Source organism: Melanerpes formicivorus, unplaced genomic scaffold (assembly GCF_026170545.1).
Source record: "Melanerpes formicivorus ecotype bairdi unplaced genomic scaffold, bMelFor1.0.p_v2 SCAF_17, whole genome shotgun sequence".
NCBI lineage: Eukaryota > Metazoa > Chordata > Aves > Piciformes > Picidae > Melanerpes > Melanerpes formicivorus.
This window is the reverse complement of record NW_027142369.1, coordinates 11,708,350-11,722,545: the sequence shown is the minus strand read 5'-3', so window position 1 is coordinate 11,722,545 and position 14,196 is coordinate 11,708,350. Positions and strand designations below refer to the sequence as shown.

Genomic DNA, 14,196 nt, shown 5'->3' with positions numbered 1-14,196 from the left:
TGATACAAACCCCATCATTGTGTTTGGATTAGCTTTGAGTCTCAGCAAAGAGGCTGAATTGTTGGGGCTGGGAGATTAAATACATTTGTGCTGCTGAGATTGTTTCATTATAATCACGGTGGAGAGCCCCTGCCTCCTTGTCACTGTTGGGTGCTGAAGAAATAGTGAAATCAAGGGAAGATGTGCTGTGTGCTTACAGAGTGTGTGAAAGCAGCAAACAAGAGCGGCGATCCTGTGTTTCAGTTACTAGTTATCATACATCTGCCTTTATACCCCTTCCTGTCTCCTGCAGATGTGAGAGTTGTGTGGAGCTGTTGTTTGTGAGGGGTGCTGGGAACTGCCACGAGTGCAATACTCCCCTGCGGAAGAGTAACTTCAGGGTACAGCTCTTCGAGGATCCTGCTGTTGACAAGGAAGTGGAAATTCGGAAGAAAGTGCTGAAAATGTGAGTGTCACCAGTTAAAAGAGCAGAAGGTGGATGTATTTCATGAATCACCATTTTAAAATAATTGACTTACCCCTCCAGTACTACAGAGCAGATAATTTAATTTTCTGTAAAGTGACAACCCATGAAACTTGACTGCGTTTAATGTGGAGGGAATTCAGAGAATCTGATTTTATGCAACAACTGAGGGTTGAATTCTCCATTTAGCCTTGGGGGATTCCTGCTTACCATTAGAAATTGTTGGGTGTTTCTCTGTGGCTTCCCTTGGCAAAGGCTTGTCTCCTAAATGGAGATGATTAGATATTGAGGACTACAGCTGCTTTCCCTTTGAGGGGGGTGAACATGGGAGTGGAGCAAGAAACAGGACTTTGATTGTTTTGTTCCCTGGAGACCTGTTCTGAGAGCTGAAGGCTAGTTCTCTCCAAAATGAAAATGGACAGAAGAGAAGCGATGTTCACATTGTTTTCTACTTCACACAGCAATTGTTAGTGGGGAAGTTTCCTTAGAAGTCTTGTGTTACTAGTCTCATGCAGATTTGAGAGCTCTTGGGACTGAGATAAATGAGGTCTAAAATTGTATCTCACTCCATGTGGCCAAGAATTGACATTTTATAAAGCAAAATAAGTGGGCCAGTTGATGGTTTTTTAGAAGAGAGTCTGATGCAATGTAACAAACACCAAGAGGGTTGTGTGTGCAAAAATGGATGTGCAAGTAAACTGTAAGGTTGGCAGCCTTTATCTGAAACTTGAGTACAATACTAAATAAGTCATGTGATGTTGCTGAAGCGTGGGGAAATTGTGACTTTGAATACTGGGATTCTGATGTAGAAAACAGTAATAATTGTCATGTTCGATTATAAAGCCTACTGAAATTAAACAAAAGTCAAACTGTAATGAATTCAACTTCGTTGTCTAAACATGAGGCGAAGCACAGTTAGAGCAGATGATGCTGTAAAATGCTTGGCCCACTTGGATTTGCCAGATTAATTTTTAGCAGGCTGAAGAAAAGTCACCAAATTGGAATCTGGGATGAGTTCTCAGGATCAGATACTGATCTACCTGGATGTCCTGTATCTTGGTCCCTACAGCAGGCAGAATTTTCCTAGGAGGAAAGCCTGCATGTCTTGACTTTCAGAGGCTGTTCACATTCTAGCCAGTTGTCTCTTTGTCTTTTTACTTTTTCCAGCTATCATGACTTGACTATATGATTTCTGAAATAGTCAGTTGTTACGAAATAAGATAATTGTGTGGGATTTTTGGTTTGCTGCTGACAGGCTTTTTGTTGTTGGCACAAGAAAGTCAAACTGCTTTTTCTGATACTTCTAGAAAAGCTTTTATTGTGGCTGCTACTATTGTCTTTGCCTTTGATAACAGTTTTCTCATGCTGAAGGGCTGACTTGGAACCTAGCCTCTGTGCTCCTGTTTACCTGTGACCTTGTAAAAGGAATTGGCAGAGAGCAGGCAAGGATAGCACTGAATTATGCCAGGCTGACTCTGTTCCTTTGAAATGAACATTTCTGTCTATTTTAAAAGATGCTGTAAGTTAGTCAGTTGTGGGAGCCACAAAGCAAATAGCTAAATAAAAATAGGTCAATATTTAATATGCTCGCAGTAAGAGCCTTGTTGAATTGAAATTGCTTCTCTTCTCTCAAAGATACAATAAAAGAGAGGATGACTTCCCTAGTCTCCGTGAATATAATGATTTCCTGGAAGAAATAGAAGAAATTGGTAAGTATTAATGGTTGTGTTTTTGTATTGTTCTGCTCATGAGACCATAGACTTTTATCTTCTGACTCAGCTGCCTATGAGAATGTCTGAGTTGAGTTTCTGTAATAGGATTTATCATGGTATCAGATGTTACCAATTGTTTTTTCTGTGCATTTTTGATCGTATTTGCTGAACTGTAGGACATTGTTAAGTAAAACATTTTTGCTGCCAGAGAGAAAAAAAACGTCATTCAAAGAGGAAGTAGTACTTTATAGCTGGAAAAGAGACTTTTAGGGGACTGTCAGTGCTGCACTGGGAAAGATTAAACAAAGAGAGGAGAAATTGAAATTTTCATTTTATGCTTCCATTAGCTTTATTTACCATGACAGAAGCCATATGGTGTCTTTCATCATTTTTTCTTCTACAAGTATTTCTTCTGCAAGTACAGTAGTTGAAGCTTCTTTGAAGCTGATGACCTTACATACCACTATGGTAGCATTTTATGTTGCTGTGCAGAAGGAGAAGGTTTAGGAGCAAGCATTGATTTCTTTCTCTTTGGATTAGTTGAAGCAGAACTTTGCCCTTTGGTGAAGGGACTGTGTTATGAACAGAGCTGACTTTCTTTGTAGTCAGGGTAGCTTGTGATTTATGGTGTAATGATGGATTTTGCTTAGAAAAACAAGATGTGTCCATAGGGGTGACTCCTAGGTGGTTTGTTTCTTGGGTGTTATGAGCTGCTGAGACTTTTTCCATCCCGGAGGTAGAAGAGGTGTTCTAGAACGTGCAAGAGTGGCGATGAATGTGATTTGAAGAAAAACATGAAGTTGCTGCTCTCCTTTGGTTTCTCAAAGGAGCCCTTGCTCCTCTTCGCTCTGTGGTGTTTTGTAGAAAGGGATCCAATCCACTTACTGCTGTGAGTAATGTATCATGTTTTTGTTGGCATCAAAAGGCTGAGCCTGGAGAGCTAAATTGTGTGGCTGGGAAACACCAGGCACACTCATGGGCCCAAATATCTGGAGGAGACGATGTGGGTGTAGTTCTGTTTGTATATTATTTTGGATAGTGTGGGGGAAGGAGGGAGTGAGTAGAAAAAATGATTGCATCTTTGCCAGAGGATCCTGGAAGAATCTCTGTGCTCATGGAAAGGAAAATTACTTTCTGTAACATTAAATACAGGTTTCCCACTTAATGATGTTGCAGGGGTTTCAGCATCTGCAACAAAGGAGTTGAAGTTTTGCCTGAAATTGCCTTAACCTCACTGATTTGTGCATAACATTGTGATTCCCCAGCCTTTGGTATTAGGTTGTTAAATTTCAAATGGTTCCAGACCTTGCTCTGGTGTAACATGGTTTAGAGGCTGCAGTAATTATGTCTGTTCTTCATAACTTTGTGAAGAGTGAATTTGTCAATAATTGTGTTGGCCCTGCAAACATGTCATGAAGAAGCCTGGTAGACTTGTTAGGAATTGGAGTTGGTTGCCTGGAAGGGACACCTGAAATAATGAAAAGACTAGAAAATCTAACTACCTCCTCGTTTCTTCATGTAGCAGCCAGCGTAATGAGAGAACAGGAGAGCAATCAGAAGGCCCTTAATTTTCACCATCAAAGAGGTCATTTATGATCTATTAACTCCAGGCAGATCCAGAAGTGAGGAGGACAGGGTTAGATTCAAGAACACCACCTTAGGTCAGAATTCAAGCCCTGTTCTCCTTTCCTTGGTGACAAAGTCCATGGCATACATCTTGTGAAGCCCTTCCTTGCTTGCACTCCTGGGCAGAGTTCTCCATCTGACTGTTGTCTGGTAGTCACACAGCAATAGTGTGACTTCTTCCAGTGTTTTTGCTGTGCATGTTGCATGTGGCATGGCTGAACCAGGTGTTAAAGGTGTCTTTAACTCTATATGGTTACTTCACATTTTATTGCTGAGAATATTTATTTAATTGTTTTGTCAATTCCCTGTTTGTTAGTGCATGGAAAAGAACTAGACTGCAAAATGGAAAAGAAAGGGCATAGCCACACAGCACAAAGTTTTGCCTGTGGAGAGCCAAGATGTATATGATGTTGGCAGCAGCTTCTGGTGGTTACCAGCTTGAAGAGCTAGGAAGCAAGAGAACTGGATTTCCCCTTTACCTCCCCATCCCAAGTTTTCAGTTTTTCTGAGAGAGAGTTCAAGTGCAGCTTTTCCATGATTTCATTTTGCCAGTAAGTTGTTTTTTTTTTTCCTTGTTGTTTGTTGTGAGGGATTAAATGAAGTAGTTGCTTGACAGAGAAAATGTAGACATCCTATATATTTCATGTGGCCCTGGCACAATTCTAATAGTTTTCCAAATGTTTGGGGTGGCTCCACCATTTGCAGCAATTGCACTGTCTTATTCCATTGATGACCTCACTTGAAAACACGTTTTCCACCCTTCATATCAGGATTGCTACAGGCTTTTTCTATTTAAAGAAAAGAGTTGGGTGGGATAGCAAAAGTGTGAGAGGGGAAGGTCAAACAAACTTTAGGGGAGTCACTTCTCAGGATTTCTATTATAAAAAACACATTTTTTTGAAGTGGTGTAGAATGTAGCCACTAAATAATGCTTTGGGCTAAAATGTGTTATACAAGGCTTTAAATAGAAACCACATTTCAAAGTAAGTTTTCCCCAGAAGAAAAATCAGTTGGACAATTTGAGAACACTGTAAACACAGTTTGTTGCCATTAACGCTAGGGTTAAAACCTGCCTTTGGGAAAGGTGTGGACAAGATCATTCTGAGTAAGTCAGGTCTATGCCCCTGTGATGAGCAGGACAAGGTTAAATTTCAGTGTGTTGCTACAAATTACAATCTCTGGCCATCCTGCACATTTGCTTGCTCTCTCTACGAGGTTTTCTTCTTCCCCAGAGTATCTATGTAGGCAGTCTTTCAAAAGCCAGTGTATAAGCTCTCCAGAGCAAAGCCCGCCTCTCAGCATGCAACTACACACTGCCTGGCACTATTCTCCTGACACCTGAATGAGGCCTCTAGGCGTTACCGCAACACAATTGTTAATTGTAATTATTGCTTCTTAAAAACATTCAGTACATTCAACTTGGAAGGAGGCTACTGTATTTGTGCCCTTTGGATTCCTCCATCTCATTGCTTCTCCAAGACTTTATGCAATACTTGCTGCCTAATGATTTATCTTGCTCAGAACATTTATCTCACAGGTGATCCTTGGACAGAAGTGATTTTGGTATCTGTGATCACTTGTGGGTTGTGGTGTTTGTGGTGTTGTGGTGTTTGTTTTGTACGTTTTTTTTTCTTCTTTTTTTCCTCCCTGTGTATGCATGAGGAAAGTATTGCTAGTCCTGACAATGGCAATTACCCAACAGGAAACTGAATAGCTTTATCAAAGATCCATTTCAGCCACCTCGTCTGATCAAAGATTTCAGTACCACACTGTTCCAGCCAAAATGAGCTTCCATAGACTGATGGGACTGGGTGATTTCAGAAATTCATTAGTATGCTAAGATATCTGGAAAATTATTTACCCAATAAAATAAAACAGTGGATAAACAAATAATTATTAATACCTACCTAGATTTTTCTGACATAGATATGATTTTTCATAGAATGGCCTGGGTTGGAAGGGACCTTAAAGATCATCTAGTTTTCACCCCCCTGCTGTGGACAGGAATACCTCCTATTATGCCAGGTTGCTTAAGGCCCCATCCAGCTTGGCTTTGAACACTTATAGGGTTGGAGCCTCCACAGCCTCTCTGGGAAACTTGTTCCAGTGCTTCACCACCCTCACCTTTTCTGTGATTCTGATAATTATTACCACAAAGAATGTTGGTTGCATCAGTAGCAAAAACACCAACAAAGTGCCATAGTAGCTTTGCACTGCCTAGGCAGACTGAGGATGTGGTTTCATCTGCTTTTGTAATGCTCTGCCCAAAGCAGTTGCTCTTCTATCATTCCTGATCTCTAGCTGGTGATTTACGAAGATGATGATTAAGGAGCTTGTAGTATGGTGGGAGGAATATTGTTTATAACAAACCAGCTCGAACACTATCAGCAGAATAATCATCTTTTGCCAGTGATGAAGTGTTCCCACTATCTGAATAGCAAGTGTTTTTTACACACTGGCATTGCTGTCCTTCAAGGAACTAGAAGTCTCAGAAAATTTTCAGTCTCAGACTAAAGCAGGGAGATTTTGATGGACTTAAAAGTCCTGCAGTGAAGTGACATTTGTTCATAGTTCTGCTTCTCTGGACAAGTTATTGTGCCATGTAATTAAAATTTTCTTTTTTATAACTAGGAAAATTTTTTTTTCCATTTGGCATGGAATCACATAATAAAATGTAGCAAAAGTCTCCATATAGAGGTTGAGTTTCAGAAGTAGGGAGTTTTACCTAAATAGAATGAAATGTTTGAGAAAAATACAATAGTCTTCCTGTTATACTTCAACAGATGTCTCAAGGCAAGTCATTTTATAAACCAACCAATGTGAGATGAATAAGTAGATAAATAATTGTTGCATACAAAACAGCTTCTGTTTCTTTCCCCTGGAGGGTTTCGGGCCTCTTATATTGGCTTATTCTATATTTCAGCATAGACAAAAATAGGTCTGTCTTCTCTTTGAAACCTTTTCAAATTAGCCATCTGCTTTGCCAGTAATATTCAGATCTATACCAATATTTTTTCAGAGTACGTGTAGCATGTATTTTTTTTCCCTCTTTCTGGTTCTTCTGGTTTTAAAATCCATTTGCTTCTTTTTAAAGTTTGTTTTGTTTTTTTTTTTTTTTTTAAAGGGAACATTTGAAAGAATTGCATTTAAAATAAATCTCTGACAAAGCTTAAAGCAGACCAGATGAAAATGACACCCTGCATAGTCCTAGCTCTGTAAAAGGTGAAATGTTGCGTATAAGTAACTCTGTTCTTTGATTTGATACTTGCTGATTTTTAAGTGGTAACTAATACATAGATGGAACAAGAGAGAAGGGAAAGAAATAGTCTCTTAATTATGTTTTGTGGCCTAGTGCCCCTTACAAAATGGACTTGACGGCTGTAATTGCAAGGATACAATGGCAAGAATTTTTATTCTCTGAATATTGATGAAAGGGCATTTGAAATACATGAAAAAGCTGTTAGCAAACATGTACTGTGGTTTGGCTGGGTGATAGGCAACTGATCACCCACTGTCAAAGAGTTTACTTTGTTTTGCTGCTGGGGTTTTTATTGTAGGAGGGAAGGTATTTTCATTTTTATTAAAGGTCAGCTATTGACAATGATGTCAATGTAAACATGAAATACCATTGCCACAAAATCTCACTCTTCAGTGTTTTAAGTCTTGATATGTGGATAGCTTAGTGTTGAGGAGCAGACAGTTTGGACCAAGATAATGTTCCTCTTTAATGACTATGAATTCAGTAGGAGAAATCTGCTCTGGTCTTTGAGGGTGCTGAAATTAGGAATCTAATTGTTGGTGTCCCATCAGAGTAGAGCAAGATTGACAGAGCAGAATCAACATGAGCAGATCTTACCATTGAGAAGGTTTTACCTATGACTTGGTTCTTTTTACAGCAGGAAACTGTCTTTCATCCTACTGTGAGCATATCAGTGGGCCTTTAAGGTTGCTATAACAGTGGATATTGAAAATTTCTTAAACACTGGTGCAGAAATTGCTCTCTTATATGGAAATAGTGCATTTAAAGTGGAAAAATAAACCTGCTTTTGTATGCAGTTCTAGATACAGACAGACACCTGCTTGGACCTAAAATTTGCTTACTTTTCTCAGTATGAGTTTTAAATATCACAATTTTTGTTTTATGAACCTAGGTTGTGACTAGTTGGACCATTAAAGGTAACTGAGGAAGGATAAAGACTGCATATTTCAGGCAGCAATAGTTGCAAACCCTAGATCATCAGCTTATTGCTGGATTATTTTTAGAGAAATAAGCAAGATGTTCAGGAGCTCAAAGGCGTTTGGCATCTCGCTCCTCCTCTTGCACCTGAAGGTGGCATTTGGGCATCCTGCTAGCGCAGCATGTCTCATATGCTATTTCTTTCTTGTGTCGTCATTGAAGAGTTTAGAGAGCTGGTGTGTGGATTTAAGTTGTAGGAAGTGCTGACATTCCCATGCAGCTGCTGTCATTGCGGGGCCCTGGCCTTATTGTGTGCCAGCATTTTCACATGACAATTCTTCTCTGCTGTAATACTCAAATATTAAGCTGCTTGTCAGCAGGGAGTTGTAGGCGGGGAAATTGGAGGTTGAATTGCCATTGAAATGCTAAAAATACGGACTAAAATAATGTGTTTTAATAAGGAAATGCTCCTGTGACCAGAAAGTGTGTGTGTGTTGCAGTATGAAATTGGAAAATGTTATGTCTTCTGGAGAGGAAAAAAAAGTAATTTTTTGAAGTGAGTTATTTGCTTCCAAAAATCAAGAACAGTGTCCAGAATTTCCACCTGAGGTGAGATTGAGACTGTGGAGGGAGATGCTGCATGTAGCTAAAGTAAGGAGACACGGCAGATAGGAGAATAGAAGTTTTATTCCCCTGCTCATGATTCTTACAGGTGGGAGACCTCTACTATAGAAAAGGCCCAGGAACGATAGAAAAGCTGGAAGGTTTTCAATCCCAGTGAAATGGGTGTGCTTAAGCCACAAAAACAGCCTATGTCTCTGATCACTTCTGTTGTGAGGATGGTGGGGTTGGGATGGAAGAGTTGAGCTGATTTAGGAGCCAGGCTGAATTAAAATGTCAGTCCTCTTGTGTTGCTTGCTATTTGGAAAAGGCGAGAAAACCAGTAAATGCAATGTTTTGTTTCGTTTAAGGTTGGGAATATCTTCAGCTTGGTCTTGCCTAGTGCTTTTTGCTGCAGTTCGATGAAGGACTGAATACATTGGATAAGAATAAGATGATATGGTGGCTCAGTACTCCTGGAAAGAGTATTCCTGTTTGTATTTATAAATTTATCTTCCCTTGCACTGTCTCTGGCACTTGCCTGACCCTCTCTTATTTGAGCCAGTTCAGGTTACAGGAGGGTTTCTGTTGACAGGAGTCCTGGAGTCAGAGCCTTTGCCTGGGAAAAGAGATGTAAGAACAGAGCTACCACTTTTTGGCACTAGTGTGCTGCCATGTAGCAGTTTAGAACTGAGCTGTATCTACAACTTTGACATTTTGGACCTTCTCTCTTTTTCTCCCCTGCCTTCATTTGCTCCTTGCTTTGATTTTTTTGCAGTTTCCTTTGCTGTTCTCAACTGGTTTGCCAGTCTAGGCTATTCCTGGTTTGGTTTCTCTGGGAGCCTTCTGAAAGCTCATTCTTGCCGTGTTACTTGTGCAAAGGATAAAAGATGGGATATTTCTTAACCAAACTGAGATGTGTACTGTTCTGCTGAGTAACAACACAGACTTCATGCTTCTTTCAATATGTCAGTTTAGGAAGGACTTGCTGGAATGAGTCCAGAGAAGGGCAACAAAGTGACCTTATTGCTCTCTACAACTACCTGAAGCGAGGTTGTAGACAGGTGGATGTTGGTCTCTTCTCCCAGGCACCCAGTACCAGAACAAGAGGACACAGTCTCAGGTTACACCAGGAGAGGTTTAGGCTGGATGTTAGGAAAAAGTTCTATACAGAGAGAGTGATTGCCCATTGGAATGGGCTGCCCGGGGAGGTGGTGGAGTCACCATCATTGGAGGTGTTCAGGAGGAGACTTGATGGGGTGCTTGGTGCCATGGTTTAGTTGTTTAGGTGGGTTGGATTGGTTGATGGGTTGGACACGATGATCTTGAAGGTCTCTTCCAACCTGGTTTATTCTATTCTATTGTATCTCTCTAGCAGCCTTATATAAATGACTTGGCAATGGTGCATAGACCTAAGGTTTATCTGAACCAGTTGCTGAGAACCTAGAAAGAGAGAACTGAACCAAAACCTTCCCAAGTTTTGCACTGACATTTCCACTAGAACCTCCCCTCCTTTAGGGTCTGAATTAGCACAGTTGCTGTGCTGTTGTTTTCTTGCAATGGATTTACCAATGGCAGTGCAGATTTCTTTGCTTCATTGTAAATTTACTGTAGCCATGTGACAAAGCTCTTTGAGACTTTTAATGCTGTTTGTTGGCAGTCTTCAGTAGCTCTAATGCCATGGGCATGAGCCCAACGTCCACTCTGGATGGTGATCGCCAAGAAACTTCCCAGTGATAATGGCTTTCAGTTGGAATTCACTTGACCCAAAATTGAACCAGTGACCTAGAGGTGAAGGGCTCAGACATAGTATCAAATTACTAGTCATTCAAACCATCTACATCTTTCAAGCTGTTGATTAGAGAAACTGTTCAATTTCTTGAGGTGTCTTCTGTGCCATGTGTAGATAATTGGGAATGCTGTGCTGAGCTATGGAGCTTGCTGGCCAACCCTGCTTGCAGGGTCATAATTGTGTGATGCATAGCCGGTCACTATGGAGAGATCAAAAGAATGTCCTTTAAACTATTAATCTGGATACATCTATGGTTTTCTTATAATAAAGGTAATTGTAGGTTGGTATCTTTTATCAAGTCATGAGGGCTATGGGACCCTCAACACAAGAAAAAACAGAGGAGGGCCACAAAAATGATCATAGGGCTTGAGCACCTCTCCTATGAAGACACTTGGAGAGAGTTTGGGTCATACTGCCTGGGGAAGAGAACGCTCTGAGGAGATCTTATTGTGGCATTGCAGTACCTGAAGGGGGCCCTGCAAGAAAGCTATTTACAAAGTCATAGGACCAAGGGACTATGGTTTTAAACTGGAGAAGGATAGATTTAGATTGGACATTAGGAATAAGTTCTTTACTATGAGAATGGTGGAACACTAGAAGAGATTACCTAGGGAGGTGGTGGAGGCACCATTCCTTGAGACATTCAAAGTCAGGCTTGATGGGGCTCTGAGCAGCCTGATCTAGTGGAGGATGTCCCTGCTTACTGCTGCGAGGTTGGGCAAGATGACCTTTAAAGGCCCCTTCCAATCCAATGACTTCTATGATTCTATGAATTTGATCATTCTCTGTAGTCTTTGTACATTAGATAATCTTATGAAATGAAATTACTGAATTTCTAACACTGTCTTATATATGTATTTAGTCTAATTTTACCAGAATCATTGTGGTTTTAGCTGTGACTATCACTTGGAAATGTCAATGTTTTACATAATAATATTATGAATACTTGTGTGTATCATTATCAGTATCACAAAATAGGATGCAAGACTCAAATTTTCATCTCCTACAGATGCATAAATCTAAATGAACTCTGCTGGCCTCTGTTGAAGTTTGTATTGATTTAGCAGATTGTATCTTGCTTTAGAGGGCATATTTAAATAAATTATGTTATTGTGGTGCTTATATCTGGTGCTAGAAGGGATTGAGAACATAGGAGTAGTATTTCCTTGTTGTAGTCATGCATGCTGACCTTATGCTTTTGCTTTCTGTCTTTCTAATGTTTATGCAGTATTTAACTTGACCAACAATGTGGATTTGGAGAACACCAAAAGGAAAATGGAGCTGTACCAGAAAGATAACAAGGAAGTAATTCAGAAAAATAAGATAAAACTGGTTAGTTAACTTTTCCTCTCCCCTACAATTTTTATTCATTAGTTAAGGAATTAAAGGATTTTCAAGGTGGAGTACTTTCTGTAATGTCTTAAAACCAAGCCAGTGCTGAAGGTACAATGTAGACTTCCCTTTGTGTTCAAAAACCATAATGCACTAATGTTCCGTGATAATGATCTTTAGTACCGTGTAAAGAGATGAAATTGATAGTTGAAATGTAGCTATGGTTTATTTTGGGACAGGCTTGAAAAGAGGGACAAGCAGTAGTAAAGTCTGCATCTAATACATCACCACCTCATGTGCGCTGGCAGTGTTGTTGGACAATATCCAGGAGCGACCAAGTTCATTCTTTTACCGGGACAATCATTCCTTTCTCATCCAAAGGAAAAAAAGGAATCCAGACACAGACATTTTGAAGCTCCCAGGAGAGAGCTGTAAAAGTAAGGGAAAGCACCGGTCTGGTTTATGCAAAATTTAAAATGAAAGATGTTGAAACAAACATTGAAACTTTTGTTCAAGAGCTGATAACAATAACATCAGAAGTATTGTATACATGATCTGTGTGCAAAACACATGGTCCTTTGAAGATCCATTCATTAAAATGTGGCTCAGATATCATTTTGTTCTTTAAAAATAAACTTGCAAGTGTTTCTTTCTGTAAGAAAAGTTTAATCTGTTAAATATTTTTTCAGTATAAAAATACACATTGTTACTGCTTCTTGAAGGAGTTACTGGTTCTGCCCAGAGTGTGACATAACAAGGTTTTGTGTTTGTATTCCAGTTGCTCTAGGGACTTGCTTTCAAATCAGTAGGGGTGAAATCCTCACTCCCCTGAAGTCTGTGGCAAAACTCTCAGTGATTTCTTTAGCTCTAGGATTTCACAGGAGATTGGAATCTGAAAAATGTTTGTTTGAACCTCTTCCTTTTAAAGGCAAAGAAATTTCCCTAGGGTCCATCTCTGATCTGTTGTCCTGTCTCTGACACTGTCCAATATCCTATGCTTCAGAGCTTGAAGAGACCTGCTAAATATTTGGCTACATGTCTTATTTTACAATCTAGTTGCAACTTCTAGGGTCACAGTGAGGATGATGTGCTTAGCCTGCAGCCCACCTTCCATTCATGTATGTGACTCACAGACAGCCTGTGCTCTGGCTGTGTGATCACACCAAGTAGTGTACAAATGCTCTGTACCCACCCAAGCCCTCTGGGCCTTCTGTTTTCTGTATGGGCTTGGTGTGGTAGAGGCTGTCTGGTGGGAGCTGTGCAAGCCTGCATGAATCCAGACTTACTGGAGATACGGAGACATTTCTTCTTTATTTCCTTTTCAGTGTTTGAAACAAACATTGAACTTTTCTTTTTCAACAACTACAACGTAGTTAACAGACCTGACAGCTGCTGCTACAAAAATTGCATGATCTTGACCATAAATTTACTTCTCTCCCAAAAGTTGAAAGGGTGCTTTCTCTCTAGCTCTTTTTGGCAGGATTTGAAATATCTTTACTCCATACATTGTAATAGATATCCTAATTTCTCATTTAAACTGCTTATGGTCAGTTATTGTCCCTTCATTATTGGACTGGCATAAATTTTTCTATCCACTGTAATAGTTTGCTTCTGACAAATATCAATACCTGTATCTATCCTTCTTGGTGTTTTTGTTATGCTTTACCTGTTGTAGCTTGAATTGTTGTTATGCAAGCGTAAGAGACCAGGATTAAATGCAGTGTTGTAGCTGAGATGTTAACAGCCTCTTAGAAAAGAACACTGGTTTCCCAGCTCTACTGAAAGTACCTTGACGTGATCCTAAGACTGTTCTTCTCTTGCAGCACTGTCAAAATCAGTAGCAGTCAAGTAGTGCATCATGTTTTCTCCTCTTTGGTTTCTAACTGATGAATCAGTGTCTCTAAAACTATGACCTTGTAAGTTATTTTGATCTCACTTCTGTCTTCCTGAGTATGTAATTGTTTCTTACACATCTAAATATCAAGTTACTGAACCAGTCATCTCAGGATTTGAACAACTACTTGTTCTGTTGATCCAAGCCAGAATTTTCATCTTTGTAGCCAATTCATAATGACTTTACAGATTGGGTGCAGGGCCATGCATCAACTTCAGTTAGACAAATTTGGAGCTCTTGGAGAAGGGATTCTTGAAGGGATTTTTTTTTTAAATGTGTGTGTGTATATATATATGTATATGTATATGCTTTATAAATATAAAGCCTTGCATTCTGAATGGACCTCAGCTTTCCCCTATGTGCCTTCTTCCTTATCTGCTATTTTCCAGTTATAAGGTAACTTCTTACCTCCTACTCTGTCCCACGATGTTTACTTCTTCCATTTGTCATCTTGGGTTTACTCCAGGCTTCACCATGACCATCTTTATTTCTTTAGTTGGTGGGCCTGACGAAACACTCGCTGCCTATAGAATTCATCTCTCTCGTTTTACTGTTTTGTTTGGTCTTCCTTTCAGAGAGAATTTGATCCAATTTGTGATA

At 39.8% G+C, this 14,196-nt stretch overlaps 1 protein-coding gene across 1 annotated transcript in view; it reads left to right on the top strand.

The window, feature by feature from the left end:
• MNAT1 (MNAT1 component of CDK activating kinase) overlaps positions 1–14,196 on the top strand; it is a 126,234-nt gene that overhangs the window by 36,800 nt on the left and 75,238 nt on the right. Inside the window, exons 2-4 of the mRNA XM_068148950.1 lie at positions 293–445; positions 2,099–2,172; positions 11,599–11,702. Coding sequence (XP_068005051.1) covers positions 293–445; positions 2,099–2,172; positions 11,599–11,702 — 331 coding nt within the window. The remainder of the gene's footprint in view (positions 1–292; positions 446–2,098; positions 2,173–11,598; positions 11,703–14,196) is intronic.